Genomic DNA, 15,219 nt, shown 5'->3' with positions numbered 1-15,219 from the left:
ATGGATTTGAATTTGAGTCTCCTGTGTTGCAGGAGAGTGCCTTGACCACTGGATTGTAGGATGTTCCAGGTTGGGTCTTGCTCAATCTCTCCTGTCAAAGCTGTTCCACTATGATTAAAATAATTGAATAGTCACTGTGCCAGAGGGAGTGAGTGAAAATGACTCTCTAGCCTGGTGGTTAGGGCACACATGTGGGAGAGGAGACCCAAGTTCATGTCCCTACTCAAATGACTTTTTAATGATTTAGACACAATGGAACAGCTTCAATAGGAGAGACTAATATCTAACACTGCTAGTTTGCAATCTTTCAAGTTAGGTTAGGTGCTGAGTGCTCTTTCCTGTGTTAGATGGAGTCAGACCCTGTGATTGTGAAGAAATCCTTATAAATGTGACCCAGTGTTTTGCTTTTTAGCCTGAAATAATAGTTCTGACAGGAATAAACCACCACAAACATCACAATGAGTGTTAAATCTGAAGCCGAACTATGCCAATTTGAATACCAACATTAACCATTTCACTGCTGATAATTTTAGCAGAAACACCAAGATAATCCATTTGATCAATGTACCATCACTTTTTTCCAATTCTGTCCCCAAGGTAAGTAAACACAAACCTTATTAGGCATCTGAGTTGCGGCTGCTAAGTAGATAGCTATGTGATAAATATAGTATGCTTAATGGTTAATTTTTAGGCTTTCATGTATTGCAGTATTCAAATTTTACCAAAGCCAAATGGCTAGGAATGAGCTTCATCATATGTATTGTGAATATAAGGTCTATTAGAGTGTGAACTTTTTTCATTTTTTTGAGGTACTCAGAAATTTATTTAACTGTTTAAGTGATTAATCTGGAGCAACAGATAAACCACCACATTATTGGAAGGTGTTTTCAGTATGCAAGGGAATAATGAATGTAGGGAATACATAGCATACATACTTCATTACTTTCCATTATGGTTTTCTAGTATCTCTGTTTCTTGATAACTCTAACATCTCCACAGAGTGCTCTTTATAGGCCATTATAGTTATCTGGAGATTAATTTATACAGCAGATGTGATTTCAGCTTGATTTTTTTTTTGGTAAAGTGGACCATTAAAACTAGTGAAGATACATTTAACTGTTAGGAGGTTTGGGTGATATGAGCACCAACAGATTTGGCCCTTAATCTGAATCTTATAACAAGTTTTCTCACAAGTCTTCTAGTACTCTTTGATTATGTGGGCCATCAATATCCAGTAAAAATAGCTTTACTTATATTATTTTAGTTCTGATACATGGAAGTGCAGAATTAGGCAAATATTAAAAGAAAAACCTACCAAAAATCATACAAAAGTCAAAAAAGGCTCAGGTTTAAATTTTAGACTATGATTTGGTTGTTTTATCCAAGCTACTTTATCTGCACCGATAAAAGCTTTGATCACACTTTGAAAGTTCGTAATAGAATTGCTCATTGTTACTCTGCCCTGTGATCCCACTAAAATAAGAGTGTGCCTCTGTGGTTTGTATTTAAATGAACTACAGTGGTTGAGTGTATGCAAACAATGTTTACTGAATTGTTTTGAATCATGGTTTTAATGTAGTGCAATGTACAGAATCTTTGTGAGGAAAATGAGAATCTAAGCATGAAATAACTGCACCTTAGGCCTTGGCTACACTTGCAGCTGTACAGCGCTGTGAGGTAAACCTATCTTTGTACAGCTGAGTAGGGAAAAGCGCTGCAGTCTGTCCACACTGCCAGCTGCCAGCGCAGTAGTGTGCCACAATTGCAACATTTGCAGCTGTGTTGGGAGCGGTGCATTATGGGCAGCTATTCCAGCATTCATGTGGCTGCAACGTGCTTTTCAAAACGGGTGGGGTGGGGTGGATTGTGACAGGGAGTGTGGTGGGAGAGAGAGTGCTTTTTGGAGCATGTCAGCTCTCTATTTTGCAAGTTCCGAACTCCAGGCCTCCTGCTCATTCATTTACTCACTCAAAGCAAGCTGCAAACTGTTTGCTTTTCTCTGTGGTAGGAGCTTTGAAACCGGCACTTCCGCATTCCTGCAGCCAGTCACAACAATGGAGAGGATTGGCCACTTCACAAGGTGATTAGTACAGCGCTGCAAGCGTTTACACTCACACCCGTGAGTCATAGCCACTCCACTGCAGCTGTTATTCCTCTTGGAGATGTGGAGTACCTGCAGCGGTGTACCCAGGGTGATACAGCTCTGTAAGTGCCCTGCCAGTGTGGGCTGGGAGTGAGTTACAGTACAGGGGGAGGCTTTACAGCGCTGTAACTTGCAAGTGTAGCCAAGGCCTTAGGCAATCAGATTTCAAAGACTTACTAGTACATGAAGCAAGTTTCTGTAACCTATCTGGCTGTTACTTGCTTCCTTAATAGTTTTAACACAGTTGCAGTTTTTACTGAGCCTTAATTTTAGGCTCATTAAACAGCAATAATCCCTGTTGTTTATCTATAGAACACCACAGATTCATGTAATCTCCACAATGAGTACTGCCTACCATGCAAGTGTAAAATCATGCTCTGTGGATGTGAAATTGCCATTTTTGCTAGTGATGTAGCTTGCTTCTGATGATACTTGTGCATACTCAGCACTAATGGGCTCTGAGAAGTAATAAGCAAGAATGAGTTTAGTTAGTGGTACAGACAGGCTCTGAGATACACAGATTGATCTGAATAATTTCACAGTAAATTTTTCTTGCTCACACGCTGGCCATTATAGTTTCAGAGCTGTATATTGTGAACTACCAGTAAATAGGTACTTAAAGGTACTAATACATAAAAAGATTCCATCATGGATATTTAGTGGGGGGTTTTTTACACATGGCAGTCCTATTCTATGCCAATTCTGTGTAGCTGTTTGGAGATAAAATGATGAAGTATAGAAAATGTTTTGTGTATTTCTTTTGCGTTTCTGCTTCACCAGAAGATTTAGCATTTTAAAAGTTAGAGTTTATTAACCTAAGTTATATTAGTGAGGGCCATAGTAAAATTTGGGTGTTTAAGTCAAATGACATTCTTCACATCAGGGTGTTCTTTAAAAGAAAAGTTGAGTTGTGAGAAGTATAACCAACCTGTCCAATTTTTTACCTTTTCAAAACTGGCAAAGAACGTTTTTTAAATTTTGTATTCCTTGTTGATTTTTAAGCAAAAGGAACTACTCTTCCTATTACGCCCGTGAACTCCATGTGACCTTGTAATTGGCATGCTCATCTTTGGGATACTAACTAATCCTGTATCATTTAGACTAATGAGTGTCCTGTGAAGTCTGTAGATGAGTCTCTGGGAAGGACAAAGTCTGGGGCAAGGGTAGGAATGGACTGTGTGGACCAGCTGCTATTGTTGTGTAGGCTGTGGGAAGTGTCTGAAGACACATTGGTGCTTGGCAGTTTTTAAGCCAAACAAAAAGCTGGAGATTCAACTAATGGCAGGTTCCAATTTCTGTGTTATATGTTTATAAAAGGGAAAAAAATAAAATTTAATTTGTTGAACAAAGCTCCTGTAGCTTGAGTGGGAAGAAACAGTAGGGTTAGGACTCCTGGGCAGACCAACAGTGCTGTCTCCTCCTTTGGCTGTGAAATGCCTATAGAAAGTAGGAATGTATGAAAGTATAAAAACTGATGGATGTCTTTCTTACCTGAGGTATTCATTTGACACAACTCTAAGCGGCCTTCTTTTCTAATAATTGTGATTTTTGTAATTATTTTACAAGAAAAATAAAACACAAGATTTCTGCTTGGAGGAGCTTATGAATGTAAATTGGTCTAAAAATCAACAGCAGAGAAGTGTGTGCCCCAGAGGGAGAGTTTTGGTGGTGATGAAAAGTATGTGCAAGCAAAAAGAAGAGTATGCCAAAACTTGCAGGGTTTCCTGTACAGGGGTGAAGATAATAGGAGGAGCTAGAGTTAAAATAATAGCTTTTGAATATTGTTTTAATAAATAATTTTGTATTGACTGAATTTGTCCACTTTTAATAAGGTGAGATAAATGAGCTTCCAAATTTAATTTCCTTTGTGTGCAGTCTTCTATTGAATGTGGTTCATTAATACGCGAAAAACAATACTTTAGCATTTTTATCCAAAGCTTTTATCTAAAGATTCTAAATCAGATTTTGAAAGAATCCTTAAACACCTGTATTTATAGTTTAAAGGGCCAAATTTTGATCCCATTGAAGTTAATGGATGTTTTGTCATTAATTTAAGTGGGACTAATATTTCTCCTAAAGTAATATTAAATTTCAGCTTAATTTTGGGAACGAATTCCAGCTCCCCTCACCCCCCCCCCCAAAACCTATCTATATGATGATTGGATTTTCCAACTTCCTCCAAAATCCAAATGTCTTCTCCACAACAAAATATCTTTCATTCATATCATATCTTTTATTCTGAAGGATCCCTAAATGCCTCACAAACTTCTTAGTAAAGTGTCAGTCAGGCTGTGTCTGCACTGGTACACAAAATCCATTAACTGACCATGTACGTGCTCATGCATGTTCCCCATATCTATGGCGAGTGTCCAGAGATGCTCTGCTAGAGGCGCATATAGTGTGGTGTTATGTAACGTTAGCGCTACAGTTTCAGAGGTAGTATCCAGAGTTCTGTGCATCACAGGAGACACTCTAGGAGCTGCTTTGCTGTGTGGTGTTGGTACTATCTCCTGCCTTCACACATTTGTTGATGGCATTTCCTGCTCACTTCTTCTTCCTGCCAAACTGGATGGGAGACATGGAGTAACTGGATGATGATCTGGTTCTTCTCCCACTCCTTATTGAGGGGCAAATGTTTATGCAGTGGAGTAGATAATCGTCAAGATGCTGGATGGAACCTGGGCAGATAGTCTTTCATGCCAAAAACAATAGACCATGTGGATGAATGACAGTCCTTTCTGGTCTCACGGAACAGATATGGTAAATGCCAGTATTGCCACAGTATGCCCTGGATGGATTGTTGCTTCTGATACAGGAGATTCAGCACCATGTGGTGGATTCACATCATTTTGGAAATCTGGGATGACCAGAAGTGGCTTCAGAACTTCCAAATGATGAAACAGACTTTCATGGAGCTCTGTGACAAGCTTACCATACATCTCCATCACCAGGACACTCAATTCAGGAAAGCCGTACTGGTGCAGAAATGGGTGTCTATTGCCCTGTGTTAGTTGGCGACAGCAGATCACTAACGATCGGTTGCAGACCACTGTCAGCATTGTGGTTGTGCACGTTTGCGAGGCAGTTAACACTGCAATCTACCCACATGTGGTTGCCACAAGAAAAGTTCCAGAAATAACAGATGTATTTGAGGTTGGGGTTTGTGAACTGTGCAAGGGCATCAATGGCACCCACATCACAATACTTTGCCCACCAAAAGAGGTGAGTGAGTATGTGAACTAAAAATGTTACTATTCATTCATTCTGCAAGGTTTGTTGCACCACAGAGACAGATTTATGATTAGGAAACACTGGAAAGGTCCATGAAACCAGGGTGTTGAGGAGATCGGGATTGTACTTGAAGAGAAGAAGGGACTTTATTCCCCAGAAATTATGTGGTTCTTTATGGTGTATATATATGCCAATGGTTATTTTGGGGGACCCTGCATACCTGCTCCTAGCTTGGCATGAAACCATACGTTGACATCAATGACCCTGAACAATGGGAATTCAGGTACAAATTCAGTAGCTGCAGAATGGTCGTGTAGTGTGTGTTTGGTAAGATGAAAACTCTTTGGTGCTGCCTGTGCATCTATCTGGATGCCAGTGTGGCAAATGCCATTCACATCACCATCACTTGCTGTGCATCACATAACATTTGTAAGAGTAAATTGGAGGTGGGCACAGAACAGGTCTGGTTTACAAACTCTATACAGACAGCTGAATCCAAGCCACATGCACAGTGGTCCTGGTTTCCAGGGACAAGGGAAATCCGGGATGCCATATATGCACACATTTTGGAACAGCAGGGAGGCAGAAGGTGCTGGTGCCAAGGGACACCTTCATGCCCTGTGCACCTGCTGGAAATGCAGGTGGGAACGTTGGCATTTACTTGTAGGGCTACGTAACTGTGAGGGTTTTGTTCTCCTGTCGTTGTCATTAGCCATTTGTTCCTCTGACTATTTGTCCATTACAGACTATTATAACAGGATGCATTAACTGAGTTAACATCTTACATTTCTGCTGTGGAGGGTGGCAGCTGAGTTGTAATGTGGTCATTGTGCAATGCTTTTGTCTTAAATGTTCACACTTGTTTACAAACCTCTGTTTTTGGGAGCACTCAATTTATCTTAATGACCTTATCAACATTTGGTTTGGGTGATGGAGGAGTTCACTCTTCTCCACCCCCCCCCCCCCCGGCGCCTCTCCCTCCCCCATTCATTGTCAGTGGTGCTAAGCACACTTAAGAACTTTTCTGGAGCAAGTATCAGAGGGGTAGCCATGTTAGTCTGTATCCACAAAAACAACGAGGAGTCCGCTGGCACCTTAAAGACTAACAGATTTATAGGGGCATAAGCTTTCGTGGGTAAAAAACCCACTTCTTCAGATGCATGGAGTGAAAATTACAGATGCAGGCATTATATACTGACACATGAAAAGAAGGGAGTTACCTTACAAGTGGAGAACCAGTATTGACAGGGCCAATTTAGTCAGGGTGGATGTGGTCCACTCCCCAATAATTGATGAGGAGATATCAATACCAAGACAGGGAAAATTGCTTTTGTAGTGAGCCAGCCACTCCCAGTCCATATTCAAGCCCAATTATCAGTGTTAAATTTGCAAATGATTTATAGCTCTGCAGTTTCTCTTTGAAGTCTGGAGCACTGACCCAAAGATTGAAACTGGTGAAGGTTTTGGGGTGGGAGGGGAGTGGGAAGGACGAGCTGTTTAAACAATGGGTAGTGGCAGATACCTGTATTATTACTTTCATTGTGTTTCATTGTTCGGCATGCAAACTAAGCCACAAAGATGTTAATCTACTCATTTTCTGTGTTGAGTTCTGCTACTTTTAAAACTATCAATGCTTTGTAAGCACATAATATACTTTCCCTCATCCCATTCATGTATCCTTGGGACTTTGGATATTTCTTGACCTTGGGTGTGGGATGGACAGAAAAGTGTTTGCAGTGTGATGGTACCAGATAGTTACACTATTCCAATTCATGTGCTGTGAATTGTGGGGCCCCCAAACCTGAAAACATTTCATATTCTTCATACTTAAGAATGAGGGTCCATACACAAATCAAGGAAACTGACATTTGTTAAAATAAATATATACAATGTGTAATGGAAACTTTTTGTCAAAGGAGAAGTAAATCAAAACACAACGGGATTGAATCTATGAAAAACGGCCAAATGCCAATGTCTCTGAACCCATCTCCTTGCCCTTGCCCTCTCTCTGATAAGAAAAGAAAATTGTCTTGAGGGCAGCTGGGATGTTTCCTATGCGGGATTTAGGGGGCAGGCACTTGGTGAGCTTCAGGGACTCCAGTGAGCTAATCATTCCCCTCCTTGATGCTCAGGGGATGTCTGGTGAGAGGTTTGCAGGCTCCTTTGAATCACTTGATGGAATTGGGTCTGCTGCCACCACAGCACCCTGGGTGACAACTGGAGGAGGGCGAGGAGGAGGAGATGTTGCCAGTTCCCGGAGAGGCATAGTGGCCAGGGCAGCAGGCAGACCCCAAATTCATTTAGCCGCCAGTTCTATGAGCCTCTCCATTAGGCCATCTTCTGTTCCCTATGCCATGCTGAAACAAGAACCAGTTCATCAAAATGTCTCTTCCTGCTGAAGAGCCTGATTCTCTCATACCCTAGGAACTCAGAATGCCCTGGTTCTTCCTGTCCATGCCAATAAGCTGCTCCTGCAAGATCTTCTGTCTGTCTGTTGTGCTTCTCCTGCCCCATCCCCATCCCCAGTGGAATGGTTTCCCTCTCAGGAGCCAAAAGTCCTGCCAATTCAAAAGATGAGGCTAGCGTTATAATTTTTTCCCTTTGATGAAGTCGGGAAATCCCCCCATATTACATGACTTTGCTGTGGGAGGCCACAATATTGATATTTTTCAGCATTCCAGGAATGCAACTGTTAGCCTGTCCTTGGTTGTCAAACAATTTTAACAGCCCCCGAGGAAGGAGCAGAAGCTAATAATGGTGAGATAAATGTACAAATGTTTTCAAAAAATATTTGTTTATATTTTCTCAGGAGGGTGAAGTGGGGGTGGGAGATGCAGTTACTTCCAGAGGGCTATGTTACCAGTTTGCAATTTCTTCTTTAAAAGCTGAATGTTTGGAGAACATAGCTGTTTTCAGGGTACCATAATGGAAAAGAGAGGTGGCTTTCCAGTCCTGTAGAGGAGGTCCAGCCATCTATGCCAGAGAGATGTTTCTGCTAATGGTCACCCCTCTACATTTTGCTGAATGAAGGGGTTTGGTCAGTTCTGAAAGTGAACCAAGCAAATTTGTAGTGCAGTTGACCCAGCTAGAGTTTTTGATATACCAGAAATTTGCTGAAATATGTGTAGCCTTTAATTTTATTTAAAGCAAATGTAGTGATGTTTTATTATACCACCATGGGTTTGGCTCTGGTTGCTACAGTTTCAGGCTCAATACAGTGAAATTGTCTCTGGTGCTTTTCTCAAATTTGGAGGCTCTAGGAACACACGAAAACCAAGGGTAATAACCACAGACACAAGCAAAGTACAAAGTCTTATCTGTACTACAAATTCTATTAAAGCAATAAATAAAGTTACAATTACTCCTGAATCTAGAAATCCTACAAAAACCTATGCAATACCAGTAATTATAACTGTTGTCATACTTACATCCTCAAAGGTATTCTAGGATCTGGTGGACCTCTCAATAGACGATCATCAGTAGAGGGATAGTTCCTGTTGGGTCATCCCTTGGGTTTTCCCACTTATACCCAATCAGGGGACCAACCCTCTTTTATATTGTAATTCTGAGTACACTTAAGGTTTTATTCATATGCATGAAGATGTCAACCTTCTTTTCCTTATCTGTACTTTTGCAGCCCATGAATACAGAACTGCCCCAATTTTCATAGGTTGTTCCTAGTTTCTCTTATTCTCATTAGCATTTATGCATGCCATCTACCCGCAGGGTCAAACAAACATTCAAAGATGTTACAATCAGGTGTCTTGTGGTCTTGGAAAATACATTGCAGTCTATTCCAATCCATTTTTCCATAACCTCACCTACTGGCACATCTTATGCAATAAACTTGTGACCTTGCTGGCATAGGGTTATTCCTTGGTCACTCACTCATGTCAAGCATTCTTAAGCCTATGGCCTAGCCTGGCTAAGCTAAAACCTTACATGTCTCTGCCTGTCAACCTTTCGTTTCAGCCATGCTTTACTAATACCTAATTCACACTCATCATTCCTAAATATTTATCAATCCTATATTTCAATAATCCTACAATTTAAATCTGGTTACCATACATGGATTATATATGAAATAGCATACGAGTTGACCATAACATCACATAATACAATGATAAATGGATGATAAAATGAACTAATTGACTACATATGCTTACAGGACTGGGATGCAGTTTGACTGGAAATTGACTATATTCTCAGCTAGCATATGGAGTTTCCAGGGCACAAGCGAAGCTAACCATGAACACCAGCTGTTACCCCTCAGCTTCACTAGAAAATCCTGCCCCTGTGCCCACCTAACAATGGTGAAATGGACAGGGAAAGAGACACGCCACAACTTTATTTTGTTCCCCAAAGTTTCAGATCAACACCACAACTACCTCACCTCTCTATAGTGAAGTGACACCGCACTGCATTTGTCCAACTGCCACACTGGTTCCTTGTCCTACCCCCGTTTTTCCCAGCTTGTTCAGCATGGCTCAATATGTTTGAAAGGGGATGGTAAGATATGGGTGGAGGAAGGAGCATGAAACTGTGTAATCTTCCAAGGAACAAAGATGGCTGTTACTAACTTTAGACAACCAACTATACATTTCTAGCCCCTCCTTTCCTGTGGTCAGCGTGGCCCCCACGCCTTTGCTGCCTGTGGATTGGCCGAGAAATGCACAGACACGGGGCACAGTGATTATTATCAAACAACCTGTTTTATAGCTTCTGGCAAATGCATAATAGTGGTTCATGGGAAATCAATACAATCATTGATTTATAGCCGTGTCTTGCTTGGGGACCATATAAGGGTTTAAACAGAGCAGGGTTTGGGCTTAAAATCAGGAGAGTAGCACCTGAACAAGAGGAGATATTGGTGTGGATCCATTGTAACTTACCTGCCTTGGGGTCTGGTTCCTGCTGTAGCTTGTGGTTCCTCCTCTGGTTCATACACGGGGTTCCTTTGTTAGCTCCTCCAGCTAGCAGTGCAGAATCATGTGCTCCTCATCTTCCAGGGCATCCTCTGTGCTCCCTGTTGCTTCCTCACTCTGGCCCTCATCAGCATCCCATTGGACAATGAGGCTAGCAGGGTTGAGGAGGCAGTTATGAGCCACTTCAGGCTCTGTATTGGGAGCCCTTGACCGCACCCAGTCCAGCTCTGGGGGCATCTATGATGATTCCTCCAAAGTGACTCTTGGAGTTATTTGCCCTCCTGTAAAGGAGCTTCAGGTTCCTGGCACTGGGCCAGAATCTGCTGAGTTGCCCTCCTACTCCAGCCTTTGTGAAATTTCCAGGTACAGGTGAATATTTCTGCTACTCCAGGTGGAAGATGGTGTACTCTGACCATACTTTGATCAGCACATGGTGTGGTCGGTAAACCAGGCATCTGCTCTCTGAGATGTTCACCTGCATTGATCTGTAAAAAGTGTAGTGGAAAGGTATTCTGAGGTGATCAACTCACTACTACCAATGAAAATGGAAGGGGTAGGGGGAGGACAGGGACCCTTATAGACTGGGTGAGGGTCAGGCAAAAATGGGTACAGTGCACTGTAGGACTAGGGGGTGGAAGACTATTGAAATGCATGATCTGGTACACACCCCTTTGCCCTGTCCACACTGCAAATTGGCACAGGTACAAGGCTGTGCCACAGCCAAAGACACATACTTACCCATGCCCCTCAAGGGTGCTCGCTTACTCACCTTCAGACACAAGTGTCTGGAGTTTAGATGGATGCATGGACACATGTATGGTCGCTAGTGTAGATGTATCGTGAAATGCAGCATGAAAGGCAACAGCTAAGCAGACAGCTGGTACACTTAACAGTGAAGGGGTGGGGGAAACTTTGTTTGGGCATGATGCCAAACTGTTTTAGCTATTATTACTATTGCTTATTTTGTTACATACACCCAAAATTTTCTAGATGCTTTACAGAACAAATGCAAAAAGACATGATCTTTACCTTGAAGAGGTAGAAGAGTGAAGGAATTGGTTGACTCACTATTTCTTATCATTGGACCATACATTGTGTTGCCAGTGAAACTAAGATCCTATTATAATAAATGAACTAGACTTAAACCTGCTTGAAATATACCCACGGCTATGGTTTAGAATGGAGTGTATAGTTTTTAGGTAAATAACAGTGCCATCTAGTGGCTAGATAAAATACTGCAAAGAGCACTGTAAAAAGTCTTATTTTTGTTTAGAGGTATAAAGTAGTTTCACAAAATTCATTTATTAAATTTTTGTGGATATGATTATAAACTTTTTACGGTATACAAAAATATAAATAAGAAAATTTGGAAAAGTTCTACATTCTGTGTTAGCGGTTTTTTCTTGCATCTCTTTTAATTGTGACATTGAAGGTATTGCATTTATTTTAAAATTGTCTTGGATTAAATGGAGCTAAACAAAAGTTTTGTTGCAGACAGTTAACAGATAGAATCAGCAAAATTGCAGTCAATTCAGCACCTTTTATGAAATTTAAATTCAATTTTACAAAAGTAGGTTAAAATTGACTAGCATCTTGGGAGTGTTTACCCAATTTTAATGTTTCCAAAATTTTTACAAAATTGTAACATTAAATTTTATATTTAAAAAGTACAGGGAAAGAGTTGTGGTCTTTCTGCACTTTATCAGTTTGATTCTGTCAGGGCGCCATCAAAGCAGGAACTTAGAACAGCACAATTGCATCTAAACAGAAATAAATGTAGGTCATACGCTAAACTGTATTTATGATATGAAAGCCTTTGAAAATTGCCATTCCTAATGCTTTCTTAGTGTAGGCATTGAAGTCCCTCTTTGACAGTGTATAGAGTACAACTTTGGAAGAAACCGCACAAGAACTGGTGCCAGAATGATTTAATTACAGTTAACAAGGGTTGGAGCCTCTCTTAGATGGGCAGTGGGGATGACTGCAGGAAGGGAGTTTAGACACTAAACCTGTGCGGATGTGGGTTTGTGGTGTTGAGAGTGGGGCGGGGGAATTTGCTTATTCATGGTAGTGGAAGAAAAGCTTCCCAAATTAAAGGTAAAATCCTGGACACAATAAAATCAATTGGAGTTCTGCTAGTGACTTCAATAGGACCAGGATTTCACCCTTCATATTTTCCCATTGTCCTAATAACATAACTTACCGATGTATAAAATAAAATCCTAAAGTAACAAAACAAAGTTATTTTTCTCTCTATCAACTCTATTTTCTTCTCTCCAAAGTTCATATTGTCAGTGAAATTATATTTAATTCATTTTAGGGTGATTTAAATTTCCAATGTACGCAAGTTATGTAATTAAATTGCATCAATGTGTCTCTCTCTAACAGGGACCAGCGATCCATATGTCAAGTTTAAAATTGGAGGAAAAGAAGTGTTTAGAAGTAAAACTATACACAAGAACCTCAATCCTGTGTGGGAGGAAAAAACTTGCATTCTTATTGACCACCCTAGGGAACCATTGTATATAAAGGTGAGCCATTCATTTATTTTACTTCTGTAGAAGTTTTACTAAACAATTCAAGATACTGTTCTTTATCTCTGAAAAAATTATCATATAATTCTACATTTCATAAAGGGACATGGTCAGCTAATTTTTATCCTCTAAAGTATTTTTTTTAAGCAAAACAGTGGTAATGTCTTTCATTATATTTTTATAAAATCAGGTAAATCAATGTTTAAAATTTAAATACATCTTTTTCATGTTGTCATTTTAGACAATAGTGTGCTAGTACAGAAAGTGAAACTGATTAAAAAGAAGACGTCTGTCTTTCTTATCCAAGTTGAGTGAAATGCAAAATTAAGAAATAAAAATTGTAAATTAGGTTTCCAAAACTCTTCAATTTTTAATAGTCTATTGTTATTAGTAAAGAAAAGGAAAAAATTAAATGAGTTTTTATAGATAATGTTTTTAATTTGTATTTATGGGAATACCACTATACATAGTATAATTTTTACATGAAACACATTTCTGCCATATTTAAAAAACTGTTCTTTGCTGAAGGGTATTTCGAGCCTGATCCTGTGAGGTGCAGAGTTCTCAGCTTCCATTGTTTTTGATATTCATAAATAAATAAGGTGTCTTTTTTTTACATATATTTTGCATTGCTTTATATTGTTTTCCTTGGGTGTAAGTGTGCTCAGCGCCTTGCAGGATTGCGGTATACCTTGCACCATTCAATCATTAAAAAGAGAGTGGTTATTTAAAAAAAAAAAAAAAAAAGACTTAATCCAAAATTGAAGGGAAACTGGGATCTGAGGTACCATTTTTGTATTGATAACACCTCTTCCGGGTGTTCCAATTTAGGATTGGAGATCTCAATCTTGGGCTTAAGCTTCCACTGCCTGAAGCATTAAGTAGATCTGAGATAAAAAGAATTGGGACCCAGGCATCTTTATACAGTTAGGAGTCCTCAGGCAAACAATAGGCAATCACGGATACTTTGATGTAGACCTATTTCCTAAGCATCACTGGTAATTAGCTACCCAAATTAACACAAGGCTATTCATCCATTAGGCAGTCTATCACAAACTTTAAAGAGACATATAGACAATGACATTATTTCACCCAAGATTCATCTAGATGTTAATATTCCCTTTTGATCTTTAAATCAACAGCTATAGTGACAGACAGGAACTATCTGTTTACATGGCTAACATTTGACAAGATATGAGTACACACATACAATTAGTATCACCTCTGATTTCTAACAATATAGGTTTGCATTTCAAAGTTCTAGCCTATCTTCTATGGAATGGCCCTAATTACCGTTTACATACTCTTCTAAACACGTTTCTAATGGTTGGCTTTGGTCATTTAGCCTGCAAGCTGCTTAACCATTTCTGGCCATGTGTCACACTTTGTATAAGATTTGTTGCTTTTATATAACAGTGGTAGCAACAATGGTTTGCGTGGTCATACTTTAATCAGATAACCACACACACACACACCCACCCCAGTCTGGTAGGTGGAGAATGGAGAGGGGAGGTCCGTGAGCAGCACTTTAACTGTAAAAGAACCGCAAGAGCCACAGTTTGGCCACCCCGGTTTAGATGCTTCGTGAGATCTGCCATCCTCTCGTGGTAGACAAGTCAGCTAACAGCCACCACATACTGATTTATTAATCTTTCCAGTGATAAAAATCCCCATATGTAAATCTCCTAATTGCTTAATTTAGATTATAGAATTTTCTTTAAAAAGGAATTACAAAGCACCTTGCAAAATTATACTGCTAGCGGTGTATTATCAGTACTAATACTTCCACCACAGTCCATTTGCTTCTGACAACTATATCTCAGCCCTCCAGCCTATGCTTTATAGAATTACTCAATGCAACAATTTAGGTATAATTCATAATCTGGATGCTGAATCTGTGATTTTTTTTTTTTTAAATCTCTTGCATCTGTTTTTCCTCTTCAGTCTCAATGGATTTGTTATAAAATGGCTTATTCTGTCAATAGAAGGTTGGTATTATTTTATGCAGTCCAGATCTGATAGTTCCTTGGACATTTCCATAAGTAGACACACTGAACTTTAAATGAGCAGCTTCAAATTTTAATTTACTTACCTCAGATAGGCATGAACCCTATGGTAATCCTGCTTTAACAGGATGAAAATCTACTCTGAGAATGGACACTTAAGAAACATTTATTAATTAAGGAAGTTTCAAAAAAAGTTTTCTAATACTGGAAATACTTTCTTCTCTTGTATGTCTTAGGTCTTTGATTATGATTTTGGATTTCAGGATGACTTCATTGGCTCAGCTTTTATGGATCTTGCGTCACTAGAATTAAACAGGTATGATGCAGGTGTGAAAGTCCATGGAGTCATATATGCACAGTCCTTGAGGTGTCAACTAATC

General features: G+C 39.8%; 1 protein-coding gene across 1 annotated transcript in view; it reads left to right on the top strand.

Moving 5' to 3' along the window:
- Positions 1-15,219, top strand: part of MCTP1 (multiple C2 and transmembrane domain containing 1) — a 451,536-nt gene that overhangs the window by 212,981 nt on the left and 223,336 nt on the right. The window contains exons 3-4 of the mRNA XM_024206867.2: positions 12,688-12,830; positions 15,076-15,155. Coding sequence (XP_024062635.1) covers positions 12,688-12,830; positions 15,076-15,155 — 223 coding nt within the window. The remainder of the gene's footprint in view (positions 1-12,687; positions 12,831-15,075; positions 15,156-15,219) is intronic.

Source organism: Terrapene carolina, unplaced genomic scaffold (assembly GCF_002925995.2).
Source record: "Terrapene carolina triunguis isolate 2854851 unplaced genomic scaffold, T_m_triunguis-2.0 Scaffold69, whole genome shotgun sequence".
Taxonomy (NCBI): domain Eukaryota; kingdom Metazoa; phylum Chordata; order Testudines; family Emydidae; genus Terrapene; species Terrapene triunguis.
The sequence above is the reverse complement of the archived record's forward strand: the minus strand, read 5'-3'. Positions and strand labels throughout refer to the sequence as shown.